Below are 16838 nucleotides of genomic sequence, written 5' to 3'. Positions count from 1 at the left end.
ACTCAAATGTTTCAGGACTCACTTCTCGTATCTTATTCATGGCATCATAAAATTTTCGCTTCTAATTCTGATTAGCTGAAAGGTAAAAAAACAAGCACTGATTGTTTATATATTGAGCACTAATTAAAGACACATAAAGGAATGACAATATCAATATTGAAATTGAATAACTGACCTGCCGTGCGTAAAGCTTCCTTCATATCGGTATTCTTAAATTTTGTATTGTAATTGCTTAATATATGTCGAATGCAATATCAATGGTTGGCTGATGGGGGCTGCCACCAATCCTTTTGCATTGCCTTTTTAATCCCAATGTGTCTGTCAGATATGACACATAATTCTTCTCTGTCAGTAACATATAATCGAAGACAATCCATGAACCACCCCCAGTTGTCACTGTCCTCTTTATCAACTAATGCAAATGCTATTGGAAAAATAATATTATTTCCATCAAGCCCGGTTGCACAAAGAATACAGCCGCTATATTTTCCATATAAAAAAGTTCCGTCAACAAATATGACTGGCCTACAAAACTTGAATCCTTCAATTGATTGTTGAAATGCCCAAAACATTCTATCAAACACTCTAACATTTCCATCCAAACGACCTTCAATCCAGTGTGGATCATCCTCAATTGTGACAACTGTATCGAGATTGTAATTCACAATAGCATGCATGAACTTACGCAATCTCCCATATGATTCCTCCCATCCACCAAAAATCTTTTCAATTGCAAATTGTTTTCCCATCCATGTTTTCTTATAGGAAGGTTCATATCCAATCTTATCTTTGATCTCAGCTTGAAGAGTGGCAACTTTCATATCTGGCTGTTGTTCAATCATGGGTAAGATAAATGCATAAATAAATCTAGAATCAAGGTGACCATGATCTTTACTAACACCTGCGTTTCTACATGTGTGCGGACCGTGATATCTTGTTATCTTCCAAACATCAGCATTTTCTTTACGGGATGCACGAAGGTGCCATTGACAACCAGATAATTTGTCCTTACACTTGATCGAATAAGTCCTACTCTTAGTTTCATCATAACAAAATTGATGATGTTGCAACATATGATACTCTTTAGTAGCAGCGATGACAGCCTCTCGAGATCTGAATATTATTCCTACAGAGAATTCTTTCTACTTATCCCAGAATAAATTCGATGGATCTTTTGTATAAGGATCAACTCTCATTACATCAGAGTCAATTTTAGAATACGGAGGTGGAAATATCAATGGTCTAATAGGATTTTCATATCCACTATTGAAACACATTGCAGAATTTACATCATGATCATCTCCATCATTAAATTGAACACCTGAAATGTCGTCTTCCTCGTCAATCCAAGGATCATCTCCATTGTATCTAAATCATCAAGAAAATCAGTATCATCATCGTTATCACCCTGGCCAACATCCTCTGCACTATGTTGTAATTCATGACACGTTTCTATCCTTACAACCGGATAATTATCATTTCGGAGATTGTCTTCACCTTCACCCTCCATAACGATTGGACAACTAGTTGAAGGCCCAATACCTCCATCTTTTATTCTATGATGACGAGATAAAATGTCTACATATAATACAATTGAATCTACTAGCTTGATTGTCGATATGTAGTCAAACATCATGTCCACATCTTCGTCATCACTTAGTTGTGCTAATCCATATTTAATAATACCATTATCCAACATCGGTTGTCTAAAAATAATCCTTGTTATCATATCTTCGTGCGTTGACAATTTAATGGCACAAACAATTTTAATCACTAATTCTTCATAATTCAATTTCTTTTCGATATGAAACATTCTAGACTGTCCACCAACATAATCATATCCAATATCAATATTAACTATGTGCCCATCCCAGTACACTGTACCATAACGCGCAGTAGTCATATTTCTTCCTAATTCACCTACATGACAATAATAGTGTAATACCCGGCTAGACTCCGGTATTAGAATTCCTACCGTCCGGTGGAATCTCGAGTGTTGGAGACCTCTAGAAGGGTAAAACCATGCTTGTATAAAATGTTTTAATGTGTTTTATGTTTTAATCAATAAAGAAATGAGTTTTTGCATGAAAATAATCTTGGAGGAAGACCCAGGTTCAGCCGCCGAACCTCAAGTTTGGTCGCCGAACCTCAAGTTCGGTCGCCGAACATGCATGCACTTCGGGAGTGCTTTAGGCCCCCGAAAGCATAAGTGAGGAAAGTCCAGGTTCGGCCGCTGAACCTTATGTTCGGCCGCCGAACCTTATGTTCGGCCGCCACATGGCATGCATGCGGAGGCACATTCGGCTCCCGAATGTGGCCTGGCCAGCCACCTATAAAGGGGTCCCTTAGCCGAAAACGGGCGAGCTTTTCCCCCATTTTTGGCCAAGGTGAGCTCTCTGCCGCCCCTCACTGATCTTGAGTTTCTTCCTTCAAATCTTTCACGATTTTCACTAGTTTTCACCTTGTTTTGAAGATTTTTGAGCAAAAGGACAAGTTTTGAGCTTGGAGACCCAATGAGCTAAAATCTCTCCCAACTCCAAGTTAGATCGCCTCTACTCTCGATCTTCAAGAGATAAGAGTCGATCTCTGGCTTATGTTGTGTTTTAAACAAGTTTTATACAAGTTTATGAAGTAGAAATGCATGTTTAGGTTGTTTTGAGTTTATGGGTTTAATGTGTGTTTATGAGCAATGTGGGTATGTTGATGTGTTATAGTTGGGGTTTAGGCTTGTTTGAGAGCCCTATAAACTTGTATGCTTGATTGTGAATGATTGGGAGTGTTGTAGAATAGGTTTGTGCATGTTTGAAAGGTTTGGGAGGCATTTGTGCATGTGGGAGCTGAGTTTCTGCCACTTTGGAGAAACTCAGGTTCGGCCGCCGAAGCAACTTTCGGTCGCTGAAGCAACTTTCGGCCGCCGAACCCACTTGTGGCGGCAGCCTTCGGCTGTAGAAGCTCGCCCCCGAAAGAGGACTTTCGTCTCTGGAGGGCAGTTTCGGCCGTCGAAAGTGCCGCCGAACATGCATGAGTTTCGTCTCTGTCTGGGAGTTTCGGCCGCCGAAGGTGCCGCCGAACCTGCCTGACTTTCGGCTCTGGAGGGACTTTCGGCCGCCGAACCTGCCGCCGAAAGTGCCCTGTCCAGCCCTCCTTTGCATGTTTTTCTATGATTGTTTCATGGTGTTCTAGGGGGTTTTTGGGGAGTAGTTTAGAGTTATGTTCATGTATGTTTGGTCCCTCATTTGAGTCCACCTGTGTAGGTTCGGACCCGAGGAACCGAAGACCCCAGCAGTGAGTCAGCTGCTCCAGTGTCTGGTCAGAGCTAGCCAGAGGTGAGTGGAATAACCTTTTATGTTTTAAAAGTAAATAATGAATATTTCAGCATGATTCATGCATCATGGATACCATGTGATATATTAGAGTGCTTGCATTAGTATTCATGAATATGTTGCATTGCATTCTTATGTTGTTGTTGTGGATGAATGTTGAATGATCCATAGTCCTCGACCGATGACGTAATGATATGATATGTACGGTATGGAATTAAAGACCAGTGGGACCCATTCTACGTTCGCTGGCACTATGTAAGAGAAAGACCAGGACCCATTCTACGTTCTGGCACTTTGGAATGTTATGTTATGCTATGTAAGGGAAAGACCTGGACCCATTCTACGTTTTGGCACTATTGGATATGTAGAGGACTATTGGTGACAAGTTCATCCTTGATGTGATATGGTTGTGATGTGATGCATTCCATGAAAGCATGAAATGTTAATATAATGTTTTTATTATTCTACTCACTGGGCTCTAGTAGCTCACCCCTCTCCCTAATCCCCCAGGTTTGTAGGTACGGGCTAGGCAGAGAAGTCGAGGTGAATGAAGTCATGTGTATGTAATAGGTAGAATGTGGACATGATAAATTGTAAAATGATATATTGTTATTTCATGTAAATGTTGAGTTTTGAGTTTGAGGTTTAGAAGATGTGCCTGACCGAGTTTGTATAGAATTCCCTTTTGTAAACATGATCTATGTTTTATAATGTTATCTTCCACCAAGCTTGTGTATGATGAGATGCCCCATTGGAGCATGTGATGAGAGCTCCAGTGTGGGGTTTATGTTTATGTATATGTTTATGGGCATGCACAGGTTGAGCTTGGTAAAAGAAAAGTTGAAAAATTTTATATATGTTGTTGATCATGTATGGGATAATCGGGTTTACAGGATGCATGTCAGGCTTGCTACGGGTCCCGGCGACCTTATGTCGATCTGGATCCTAGCACCGGTAGCGGTCCGATTTTCGGGTCGTTATAGAATGATATCAGAGCCCTAGGTTCATATGGTCGGACCTAGAGTGTCGGGCTCATAGATGTTATAGACGGTCAAGCACAATAGGAAAGATCATGTCCACTAGGATAGAATGTGGAGTCCTATCTTGTTTGATGATGTGAAATGCCATGATTATTGTAATACCCGGCTAGACTCCGGTATCGGAATTTCAACCGTCCGGTGGAATCTCGGATGTCGGAAACCTCTAGAAGGGAAAAACCAGGTTTTTATAAAATGTTTTCATGTTTTTAATGGTTTTAAGTATGAAATTAAATGAGTTTTTGCATGAAAAGTCTTAGGAGGAAAACCCAGGTTCGGCCGCCGAAAGCCAAGTTCGGCCGCCGAACATGCATGCGTTTTGGAGGCACGTTAGGCCCCCGAAAGCATGAGTTAGGGAAGTCCAGGTTCGGCCACTGAAAGTCAAGTTCGGCCGCCGAACATTGCATGGATGCGGAGGCACTTTCGGCCCCCGAACGTGGCCTGGCCAGCCACCTAAAAAAAGGGGCACTTAGCCGAAATGGGCGAGTTTTCTCCCATTTTCGGCCACAGCAAGCTTCCGACCTTCCCTTTGCAAATCTTGTGTTCTTCCTCCAAATCTCTTCCATTTTTCTTGAGTTTTAAACTCACATTGCATGTTTTGAACTTTTAAACCAAGTTTTGGAGCTTTGGAAACTCAGGAGCCCATTTGCTTGGATCTCCGAGTTTAGGTCGTCTCGCTATCGATCTTCAAGAGGTAAGAGCCGATCTTAAGCTCCTTAGGTGTTTTAAATAAGTTTTATGCAAGATCTATGGGTAGAAATGCATGTTTAGGCTTATTGATGAGTTTATGGGTTTTGATGCTTTGATGAACAATGTAGCTTGTTTATGTGTTGTTGGAAGTGTTGTAGATGGGGTATATGATAGTTTGAGACCCCTAGGTGTAATGTATGTGAAGTATGCATGTTGTAGAGCAAGATTATGCATGATTAGAGGTTTTGGGAGGCAAGAGGTTCGTTTGAACCAAGTTTATGCCCTTTGGCAGAAACCAGGTTCGGCAGCCGAAGGGAGTTTCGGCCGCCGAACCCCCTTTGTGGAGGCAGCATTCGGCTGCCGAAGTTGCCCCCGAAAAGAGACTTTCGTCTCTGTCTGGGACTTTCGGCCGCCGAAGGTGCCGCCGAAAGTGCCTGACTTTCGGATCTGTCCAGGACTTTCGGCCGCCGAACCTGCCGCCGAAAGTGCCCTGTTCAGCCATTTCTTGCATGTTTTTATGTGATGTTTTCCTGATGTTTTAGGGGGTTTTTGGGGAGTTTATTAGAGTTATGTTTATGTATGTTTGGTCCCTCATTGGAGTCCACCTGTGTAGGTTCGGACCCGAGGAACCGAGGACCTCAGCAGTGAGACAGCTGCTTCAAAGTCTGTAGAGCTTCAGCCAGAGGTGAGTGGAATGAACCTTAAGTTTTTAAATAAATGAAATATAACTTTTTGGAGCATGTTCATGCATCATATATGCCATGTGATATTTTAGGTTGTTTGCATTAGTATTCACGAATATGTTGCATTGCATAATATGATGTGAATGCGGATTGGCTATTGGATGATCCTCTAGTCCTCCTATGGTATGATATGATGATAATACGGTATGGATTGCCAGTGAGGCCCATTCTACGCCCCTGGACTATGTTAAGAGAAAGACCAGTGAGGCCCATTCTACGCCCCTGGCATATTGGAATGTTATGTTATGTTATGTATGTAAGAGAAAGACCAGTGAGGCCCATTCTACGCCCCTGGCACGATTGGACTAGGTTGAGGACTATAGGTGACAATACCATCCTTATGTGATATGTTTGTGATGTGTTGCATTTCATGGAAGCATGAAATATTTAATATATGTTTTCTCTATTCTGCTCACTGGGCTTTATAGCTCACCCTTCTCCCCTAACCCCAGATGTGCAGGTGCAGGGTAGATCAGGAGGTTAGCCAGAGTATGGAAGATATGTTTATGTAATAGTTAGATTGTGGACATGACAATTGTATTATGATGTAATGTAAAAGTGTTTTAAGTTATGTTATGTAATTTGAATATTGAGGATAGAGTTGTGCTTGACCAATACAGATTGTTAATCCCACTTGTACGTACGTGGTCTTTATGATATGAGGTATGAGGTTATGTTTCAGCCAAGCTTATGTATGATGAGATACCCCATTGGGGCATTTTGATGAGGGCTCCAGTGGAGGTTTATGTTATGTTTATGTTTATGTACAGGTTAAGCTTGGTTGATATATGAGAATGTTTACAGGTTTATGAGTATTGTTGATCATGTATGGGATTAAACAGGATTACAGGTTATGTCAGGCTTGCTACAGTTCCCGGCGGCCTTATGCCGATCTGGATCCTAGCGCCGGTAGCGGTCCGAATTTTCGGGCTGTTACAGAATGGTATCAGAGCCCTAGGTTCATATGGTCGGACCTAGAGTGTTGGGTTCATAGATGTTATAGCAGGTCAAGCACAATAGGAAAGGTCATGTCCACTAGGATAGGATATGGAGTCCTGTCTTGCATGATGATGTGATATGCCATGATTATATGCATGTGCATAAATGATATGTTATGTATGCTATGTATGTGATGAGGGTTCATGTGTGCCCACATGAACCATATGATGTTGATGTTTGTGCTATGTGCTGTTTTCAGAAAACAGGATGAGAGGAACTCGTCGATCTGCACGATTGACTGGAGTGCCACCTGAGGATGAGGGCATGAGCGCCCGTCCTCCAGCATTGCCTAGGGCAATGTCTAGCAGGTCCAACAGAGACAGAGCAGTGAGAGACCCTAGAAGGTCTTTAGATCTGGGAAGAAGCATATCAGTACGAGGAACAGTCCAAGGTGGTATGTCAGAAGATGTGGGAGATGACATGGATGTGGACCAGAGGAGGGATGGCAGTTTGGGGATGAGTATGTCAGAGGAAGGCATGGGAGAGTCCCAAGGAGGCACTCAGGCCTCAGGTTTTGTTCAGCCACCTCATTACCCACCTTTCTCACAGAATCCCGGGTATTCGATGGGAGGTACATCGGATTACCCTAGTTTTAGCCCTTACCCCACACAGATGCCATACCCACCATATTACCCACCATACCCACAGTACCCTATGTATCCACCCCCACCCTATCACCCAAATCCAGCAAACCTTATCTCAGGGGATGCTGCACCTCCTCCACCACCAGCAGCACCTACTGTCCCAGAAGCCCAAATACCTCAACCTAGCTCATCTGGAGGGAGCAAGGTCAGAATGACTGATTATATGAAGTTGGGTGCTCCCCAGTTTGAAACCGGTGATGACCTGTTTGTGTACCTTGAGAGGGTCAAGGCGATAACAGATGAGATAGGGGCGGATGACAGTAGAGCCATTCAGATGGCTGGATTCACACTAAAATGCAAGAAGGCCCGTGAGTGGTTCAAGAGCTATGTGAAATTGAGGGTGGATAGTCTATCATGGGAGGAGTTTGCTAATGAATTTGCAGGGTGGGCTTTCCCTGATAGTTCAAGGGAATTGAAGATGATAGAATTCGAGCAGTTGAGGCAAACTGATGACATGAGTGTAGACGAATATACTGACAGGTTTATGGAGTTGCTGCCATTTGCTGGGCAGGACCTTAATACAGACCAGAAGAAGTCAAGGAGGTATATCATGAAGCTCCATTCCAGGTATTCCTCCTTGATACAGTCAGCAGATAGAGAGAGTTTTCATGCCATAGTAGACATGGCTAGGAGGATGGAGGCTAGTGCTATCATCGAGGGAAAAGTCAAACAGTCAGCAGCACAGCCTTCTGGTTCCAGAACCCCAGGTAAGGGAAAAGCGGATCCTTCTTCCTTAAGCTCAGGTAGTAAGAGGTGGGGCAGTACCACCAAGAAGTTTAAGAAAAACAAGTTCTGGAACAAGATCAAGTCAGGTCTGGGATTAGGAAGTGGCTCGAGCTCAGGTGCAGATAATGTAGTATGTAAGAAATGTGGGAGACCGCACAGAGGAGTATGTCTGGTTGGGACGTCAGCCTGCTTCAGATGTGGGCAGGAGGGACACATGGCACGAGAGTGTCCTAGAGCAGCTTTTGTGACACAGTCTCAGCAGACAGCTTCTGGTAGTGTGGCACAGCCAGTAGCTCCAGCCATGACACAGGCCAGTGGTAGAGGCAGAGGGAGAGGGTCAGCCTCTTCTTCAGCAGGGTTCAGAGGTGAGGGTCCGTCAGCTCCAGCAAGGATCTTCACCATGACACAGCAGGAGGCAGATGCATCTAACATCGTGGTGGCAGGTAATTTAGTCATTGGGTGTTCTGATGTGTATGCATTAATGGACCCTAGTGCATCTCATTCTTTTATTGCTCCGAGGGCCGTAGAGAGGTTGGGATTAATGGTCTCTGGGTTAGAGTGTCCTCTCTGGGTCAGTGGACCTAAGTGTGATCCATCAGTGGCAGAGTCAGTCTGTCAGTGTAGTCCAGTTTTTGTTGAGGGGAGATGCATGTCCGCCGACCTTGTGGTTCTAGAGTTGACAGATTTTGACGTCATTCTAGGGATGGACTGGTTATCTACCCATGGCGCTACCTTGGACTGCAGGGACAAGGTAGTCAGGTTCAGAGGTCAGGATGGATCAAAGGTCGTCTTCAGAGGAGACAGGAGGGGTACACCTAGAGGTTTGATCTCATCTCTTCAGGCTCGTAGGTTGCTTAGGAGGGGATGTCAGGGGGTATTTGGCTCATGTGAGAGAGCTAGACAGTCAGATTAGAGAGCCCGCCGCAGTGCCAGTGGTCAATGAGTTTTTAGATGTGTTCCCAGACGAGTTGCCAGGTTTACCACCTGTTAGGGAGATAGAGTTCGAGATTGAATTAATGCCTGGAACTAGACCGATCTCTATCCCTCCCTACAGGATGGCCCCAGCCGAGTTAAAGGAATTGAAAGAACAGTTGCAAGAATTGGTAGACAAGGGCTTTATCCGACCGAGTACCTCACCTTGGGGTGCTCCAGTGCTATTTGTAAGAAAGAAGGATGGATCCCTTAGACTTTGTATCGACTACAGGCAGTTGAACAAAGTCACTACCAAGAATAAGTACCCATTGCCAAGGATCGACGATCTATTCGACCAGCTAGCAGGAGCGGGTTGTTTCTCCAAAATAGATCTGAGATCTGGGTATCATCAGTTGAGGATCAGAGAAGAGGATGTGCCAAAGACAGCTTTCAGGACCAGATATGGGCACTATGAGTTCCTTGTGATGCCGTTCGGGCTGACCAACGCCCCTGCAGCATTCATGGACCTCATGAACAGAGTGTTTAGACAATACCTGGATCACTTTGTTATTGTCTTCATAGATGATATCTTAGTGTATTCCAGGAATGCAGAAGAGCATGCCCATCATCTGAGGTTGGTTCTACAGACCTTGAGGGAACATGGCTTGTATGCCAAGTTCTCAAAGTGTGAGTTCTGGCTGAGGAGCATTTCGTTCTTGGGGCATGTAGTGTCGGAGAATGGAATAGAGGTAGACCCCAAGAAGGTAGAAGCTGTGGCTAACTGGCCTAGACCCACTTCAGTAACAGAGATCAGGAGTTTCTTGGGTTTGGCGGGTTACTACAGGAGGTTCGTTCAGGACTTCTCGAAAATTGCAGCTCCTCTGACCAGATTAACCAGGAAGAATCAGAAGTTTCTGTGGACCGACCAGTGCGAGGAGAGTTTTGAAGAGCTTAAGAAGAGGTTGACTTCAGCACCAGTGTTAGCTCTGCCGACTAGTAATGATGACTTCACAGTGTTCTGTGATGCATCCAGAGTAGGCTTGGGTTGTGTGTTGATGCAAAATGACAGGGTGATCGCTTACGCCTCTAGACAACTGAAGAGGCATGAGTTGAATTACCCCACACACGATCTTGAGATGGCAGCAGTCATCTTTGCACTCAAGATGTGGAGGCACTACCTCTATGGGGTGAAATGTGAGATCTTTACAGATCATAAGAGCCTGCAGCACATCTTGAGCCAGAGAGAACTGAATTTGAGACAGAGGAGGTGGGTAGAACTGTTGAGTGACTATGATTGCAAGATTCAGTACCATTCGGGTAAGGCGAATGTTGTGGCAGATGCCCTAAGCCGGAAGTCACTAGGCAGTTTATCCCACATCACGGCAGAGAGGAGACCGGTGGTGAAGGAGTTTTACAAGCTCATGAATGAAGGTCTACAGTTAGAGTTGTCTGGTACATGTGCTTTGATTGCACAGATGAGAGTGACACCCGTGTTTCTGGAGCAGGTGGCTCAGAAACAGCATGAGGACCCAGAGTTAGTGAAGATTGCCAGGACTGTTCAGTCAGGCAAAGATAGTGAGTTCAGATTTGACAGTAAGGGGATCCTCCGCTATGGGAACAGATTATGTGTACCAGATGACATAGGGCTTAAGGGAGACATTATGAGAGAAGCTCATAATGCAAGATACAACGTTCACCCGGGAGCCACCAAAATGTATCAGGATCTGAAAAGAGTATATTGGTGGCCAGCTATGAAGAGGGAAGTGGCACAGTTTGTGTCAGCCTGCGAGGTATGTCAGAGGGTGAAGCTAGAACATCAGAAGCCGGCTGGAATGCTTAACCCGCTACCTATTCCAGAATGGAAATGGGAAAATATAGCTATGGATTTCGTAGTGGGGCTACCGGCGGCGTCCAACAGATTAGACTCCATATGGGTGATTGTGGACAGACTTACTAAATCTGCTCACTTCATTCCAGTTAGGAGCAACTACTCTGTGGATAAGTTAGTGCAGGTGTATGTTGATGAGATTGTCAGACTGCATGGGGTCCCGGTATCTATAGTGTCAGATAGAGGGCCCCAGTTCACTTCCAGGTTTTGGCGGAGTCTGCAGAGTGCTATGGGTACCAGGTTGGATTTCAGTACTGCTTTCCATCCCCAGACCGATGGACAGTCAGAAAGGACCATCCAGACAATAGAAGATATGCTCAGAATGTGTGTGCAGGATTTTGGCGGTTCTTGGAGGCAGCATCTACCTTTGGTGGAGTTTGCCTACAATAACAACCATCATGCTAGCATCGGGATGGCTCCATACGAAGCCTTGTATGGGAGGAAGTGCAGATCACCCGTCTGTTGGGAGGAAGTAGGAGAGAAGGCCTTGGCAGGGCCTGAGTTAGTAGAGATCACCAGCAGGGTGGTACCCATCATCAGAGAGAGAATCAAAACTGCTGCAAGCAGGCAGAAGAGTTATGCAGACCTCCACAGGAAACAGGTAGACTTTCAGGAGGGGGATCTAGTATTGCTCAAGGTGTCTCCAATGAAAGGGGTGGTTCGGTTTGGTAAAAAGGGTAAGCTAGCTCCACGGTACATCGGACCCTTTGAAGTCTTGCAAAAGATTGGGAGTGTATCGTACAAGCTGGACTTGCCTGCATCTATGGAAAGAATCCATCCGGTTTTCCATGTTTCCATGTTAAGAAAGTACGTGTCAGATCCGAGCAAGGTTCTTAGTGAGCCTGATGTAGAGATCCAAGAGGATCTCACCTATGTAGAGCAGCCAGTGCGGATTCTTGACACTCAGATCAGAAAGTTGAGGAACAAGGAAATCCCAATGGTGAAAGTCCTTTGGAACCACCATAATATAGAAGAATGTACCTGGGAGACACGGGAGTCCATGCTCCAGCAATATCCCCACCTCTTTTAAGGTTAGTCCCTATGTGTTTTATATGTATGTTATGTTCTTTTACTATGCATGTACTAGTTGAGGAACATTCGGGGACGAATGTTCTTAAGGGGGGGAGAATGTAATACCCGGCTAGACTCCGGTATCGGAATTCCAACCGTCTGGTGGAATCTCGAATGTCGGAAACCTCTAGAAGGGAAAAACCAGGTTTTTATAAAATGTTTTCATGTTTTTAATGGTTTTAAGTATGAAATTAAATGAGTTTTTGCATGAAAAGTCTTAGGAGGAAAACCCAGGTTCGGCCGCCGAAAGCCAAGTTCGGCCGCCGAACATGCATGCGTTTTGGAGGCACGTTAGGCCCCCGAAAGCATGAGTTAGGGAAGTCCAGGTTCGGCCGCCGAAAGTCAAGTTCGGCCGCCGAACATTGCATGGATGCGGAGGCACTTTCGGCCCCCGAACGTGGCCTGGCCAGCCACCTAAAAAAAAGGGGCACTTAGCCGAAATGGGCGAGTTTTCTCCCATTTTCGGCCACAGCAAGCTTCCGACCTTCCCTTTGCAAATCTTGTGTTCTTCCTCCAAATCTCTTCCATTTTTCTTGAGTTTTAAACTCACATTGCAAGTTTTGAACTTTTAAACCAAGTTTTGGAGCTTTGGAAACTCAGGAGCCCATTTGCTTGGATCTCCGAGTTTAGGTCGTCTCGCTATCGATCTTCAAGAGGTAAGAGCCGATCTTAAGCTCCTTAGGTGTTTTAAATAAGTTTTATGCAAGATCTACGGGTAGAAATGCATGTTTAGGCTTATTGATGAGTTTATGGGTTTTGATGCTTTGATGAACAATGTAGCTTGTTTATGTGTTGTTGGAAGTGTTGTAGATGGGGTATATGATAGTTTGAGACCCCTAGGTGTAATGTATGTGAAGTATGCATGTTGTAGAGCAAGATTATGCATGATTAGAGGTTTTGGGAGGCAAGAGGTTCGTTTGAACCAAGTTTCTGCCCTTTGGCAGAAACCAGGTTCGGCAGCCGAAGGGAGTTTCGGCCGCCGAACCCCCTTTGTGGAGGCAGCATTCGGCTGCCGAAGTTGCCCCCGAAAAGAGACTTTCGTCTCTGTCTGGGACTTTCGGCCGCCGAAGGTGCCGCCGAAAGTGCCTGACTTTCGGATCTGTCCAGGACTTTCGGCCGCCGAACCTGCCGCCGAAAGTGCCCTGTTCAGCCATTTCTTGCATGTTTTTATGTGATGTTTTCCTGATGTTTTAGGGGTTTTTTAGGGAGTTTATTAGAGTTATGTTTATGTATGTTTGGTCCCTCATTGGAGTCCACCTGTGTAGGTTCGGACCCGAGGAACCGAGGACCTCAGCAGTGAGACAGCTGCTTCAGAGTCTGTAGAGCTTCAGCCAGAGGTGAGTGGAATGAACCTTAAGTTTTTAAATAAATGAAATATAACTTTTTGGAGCATGTTCATGCATCATATATGCCATGTGATATTTTAGGTTGTTTGCATTAATATTCACGAATATGTTGCATTGCATAATATGATGTGAATGCGGATTGGCTATTGGATGATCCTCTAGTCCTCCTATGGTATGATATGATGATGATACGGTATGGATTGCCAGTGAGGCCCATTCTACGCCCCTGGACTATGTTAAGAGAAAGACCAGTGAGGCCCATTCTACGCCCCTGGCATATTGGAATATTATGTTATGTTATATATGTAAGAGAAAGACCAGTGAGGCCCATTCTACGCCCCTAGCACGATTAGACTAGGTTGAGGACTATAGGTGACAATACCATCCTTATGTGATATGTTTGTGATGTGTTGCATTTCATGGAAGCATGAAATATTTAATATATGTTTTCTCTATTCTGCTCACTGGGCTTTATAGCTCACCCTTCTCCCCTAACCCCAGATGTGCAGGTGCAGGGTAGATCAGGAGGTTAGCCAGAGTATGGAAGATATGTTTATGTAATAGTTAGATTGTGGACATGACAATTGTATTATGATGTAATGTAAAAGTGTTTTAAGTTATGTTATGTAATTTGAATATTGAGGATAGAGTTGTGCTTGACCAATACAGATTGTTAATCCCACTTGTACGTACATGGTCTTTATGATATGAGGTATGAGGTTATGTTTCAGCCAAGCTTATGTATGATGAGATACCCCATTGGGGCATTTTGATGAGGGCTCCAGTGGAGGTTTATGTTATGTTTATGTTTATGTACAGGTTAAGCTTGGTTGATATATGAGAATGTTTACAGGTTTATGAGTATTGTTGATCATGTATGGGATTAAACAGGATTACAGGTTATGTCAGGCTTGCTATGGTTCCCGGCGGCCTTATGCCGATCTGGATCCTAGCGCCGGTAGCGGTCTGGATTTCCGGGCTGTTATAATTATATGCATGAGCATTAATGCTATGATATGTATGTGATGCGGGTTCATGTGTTCCCACATGAACCATATGATGCTAATGTTTGTGTGATGTGTACTGTTTTTCAGATAACAGGATGAGAGGAACTCGTCGATCTACACGATTGACTGGAGTACCACCTGAGGATGAGGGCACGAGCGCCCATCCTCCTGCATTGCCTAGGGCAATGTCATGTAGATCAAGCAGAGAAAGAATATCAAGGGACCCTAGAAGGTCTTTTGATGCTAGCAGAAGGGGGACAGATAGAGGAGGAAGTTCTTCAGATGTGAGGGAGGTTATGGAAGAGGATCAGAGGAGGGATGGGAATTTGGATGTCAGCATGTCAGAAGAAGGGACAGGGGAGTCACAGGGAGGCGCTCAGGCCTCGGGGTATGGTTTTCCACCCCATTATCCACCCTTCCCACAGGGTTCAAGGTATCCGATGGGAGGCACATCGGATTACTCCAGCTTTAACCCCTACCCTACCTACATGCCTTATCCACCTTTCTATCCACCTTACCCACAGTACCCAGCTTATCCACCCTCACCCTTCTATCCTAACCCGGCAAACCCCACCTCGGGGAATGCTGCACCCCCACCTCCACCACCTACAGAACCAGCAGCCCCAGTTACTCAACCTTTTAGACCTAGCTCAGCTGGTGGGAGCAAAGTGAAGATGACAGATTACCTTAAGCTGGATGCTCCCAAATACAAGTCCGGGGATGATCCCTTTGAGTACCTGAGGGTAGTGAAGACGATAACTGATGAACTAGGGGCAGATGACAGCAGGGCCATCCAGATGGCAGGGTTCACTTTAAAGTGCAAAAAGGCACAGGAATGGTTCAAGTGTTATGTGGACCCAAGACTAGACGGCATGACTTGGGAGGAATTTGCAAATGAGTTTGTTGGATGGGCTTTTCCAGACAGTTCTAGAGAACTGAAGATGATTGAGTTTGAACAGCTGAGGCAGACAGAACACATGAGTATAGAGGAGTACACGGATAAATTCTTGGAGCTATTGCCTTTTTCAAGGCAAGCTCTAGATACAGATTCGAAGAAAGCCAAGAGATATGTTATGAAATTACATTCTAGGTACTCCTCTTTGATTCAGTCAGTTGAGAGGGAAAGTTTCCACACTGTGGTGGATATGGCTCGAAGGATGGAGGCGAGTGCTATAGTTGAGGGGTCAGTGAAGCAGTCAGTGACCCAGTCTTCAGGAGTTAAGACCCCAGGCAGAGGAGGGCCAGGTCCCTCTTCTCAGAGCTCAGGTAGCAAGAGGTGGAGTAACACCACCAAGAAGCCGAAGAAGAACAAGTTCTGGAGTAAGTTGAAATCCGGTCTGGGATTAGGCGGTGGCTCGAGCTCAGGCTCAGATGGTACAGAATGCCTAAGGTGTGGGAGGCCATACAAGGGAGTGTGTCGGGCTGGGACTAATGCATGTTTCAGATGTGGACAGAAGGGACACATGGCTCGGGAGTGTCCTGGAGCACCTTTTATGGGCCAGCCCCAGCAGACAGCTTCTGGTAGTGTGGCACAGCCAGCGGCTCCAGCCACAACTTAGGGCAGTGGCAAAGGTAGAGGGAGAGGGGCAGCCTCTTCTTCTGGTTCCCGAGGTGAAGGTCCATCAGCTCCAGCCAGGATCTTCACCATGACACAGCAGGAGGCTAACACATCCAACACCGTGGTGTCAGGTAATCTCATCATTGGGTGTTCTGATGTGTATGCATTAGTCATTCTAGGGATGGATTGGCTATCTACCCATGGTGCTACCTTGGACTGCAGAGACAAGGTAGTCAGGTTCAGAGATCAGAACGGGTCAGAGGTCGTCTTTAGAGGAGACAAGAGGGGTACACCTAGAGGCCTGATATCAGCTCTTCAGGCTCGTAGGTTGCTTAGGAAGGGATGTCAGGGGTATTTGGCTCATGTGAGAGAGCTAGATAGTCAGGTCAGGGAGCCAGCCTCGGTGCCAGTTGTCAGAGAATTTCAGGATGTCTTCCTAGACGAGCTGCTAGGTTTACCACCTGCTAGGGAGATAGAATTCGAGATAGAATTGATGCCTGGAACTAGACCGATCTCTATTCCTCCCTACAGGATGGCACCAGCAGAATTGAAGGAGCTTAAGGAGCAGTTGCAAGATCTGGTAGATAAGGGCTTCATCCGATCGAGTACCTCACCTTTGAGTGCTCCAGTGCTTTTTGTGAAAAAGAAGGATGGATCCCTTAGACTTTGTATCGACTACAGGCAGTTGAACAAAGTCACTACCAAGAACAGGTACCCTCTGCCAAGGATCGATGATCTATTCAACCAGCTAGCAGGAGCGGGTTGTTTTTCCAAAATAGATCTGAGGTCTGGGTACCATCAGCTGAGGATTAGAGAAGAGGATGTGCCAAAGACAGCTTTCAGGATCCGATATGGGCATTTTGAGTTCCTTGTAATGCCGTTCGGGTTAACCAA

The 16838-nt window shown here is 45.2% G+C and overlaps 1 protein-coding gene across 1 annotated transcript; it reads right to left on the bottom strand.

Moving 5' to 3' along the window:
- Nucleotides 1–254: 254 nt before the first annotated feature.
- On the bottom strand, nt 255–1903 carry LOC110602047. The gene is made up of 2 exons (XM_021739473.1): nt 1290–1903; nt 255–1113 (listed from the first exon to the last, which is right to left on the bottom strand). Exons 1-2 carry the CDS (start codon nt 1901–1903, stop codon nt 255–257), a joined length of 1473 nt encoding a protein of 490 aa, XP_021595165.1.
- Between the last annotated feature and the right edge of the window lie 14935 nt (nt 1904–16838).

The sequence above is a fragment of the Manihot esculenta genome, chromosome 15 (assembly GCF_001659605.2).
Source record: "Manihot esculenta cultivar AM560-2 chromosome 15, M.esculenta_v8, whole genome shotgun sequence".
NCBI lineage: Eukaryota > Viridiplantae > Streptophyta > Magnoliopsida > Malpighiales > Euphorbiaceae > Manihot > Manihot esculenta.
The sequence above is the reverse complement of the archived record's forward strand: the minus strand, read 5'-3'. Positions and strand labels throughout refer to the sequence as shown.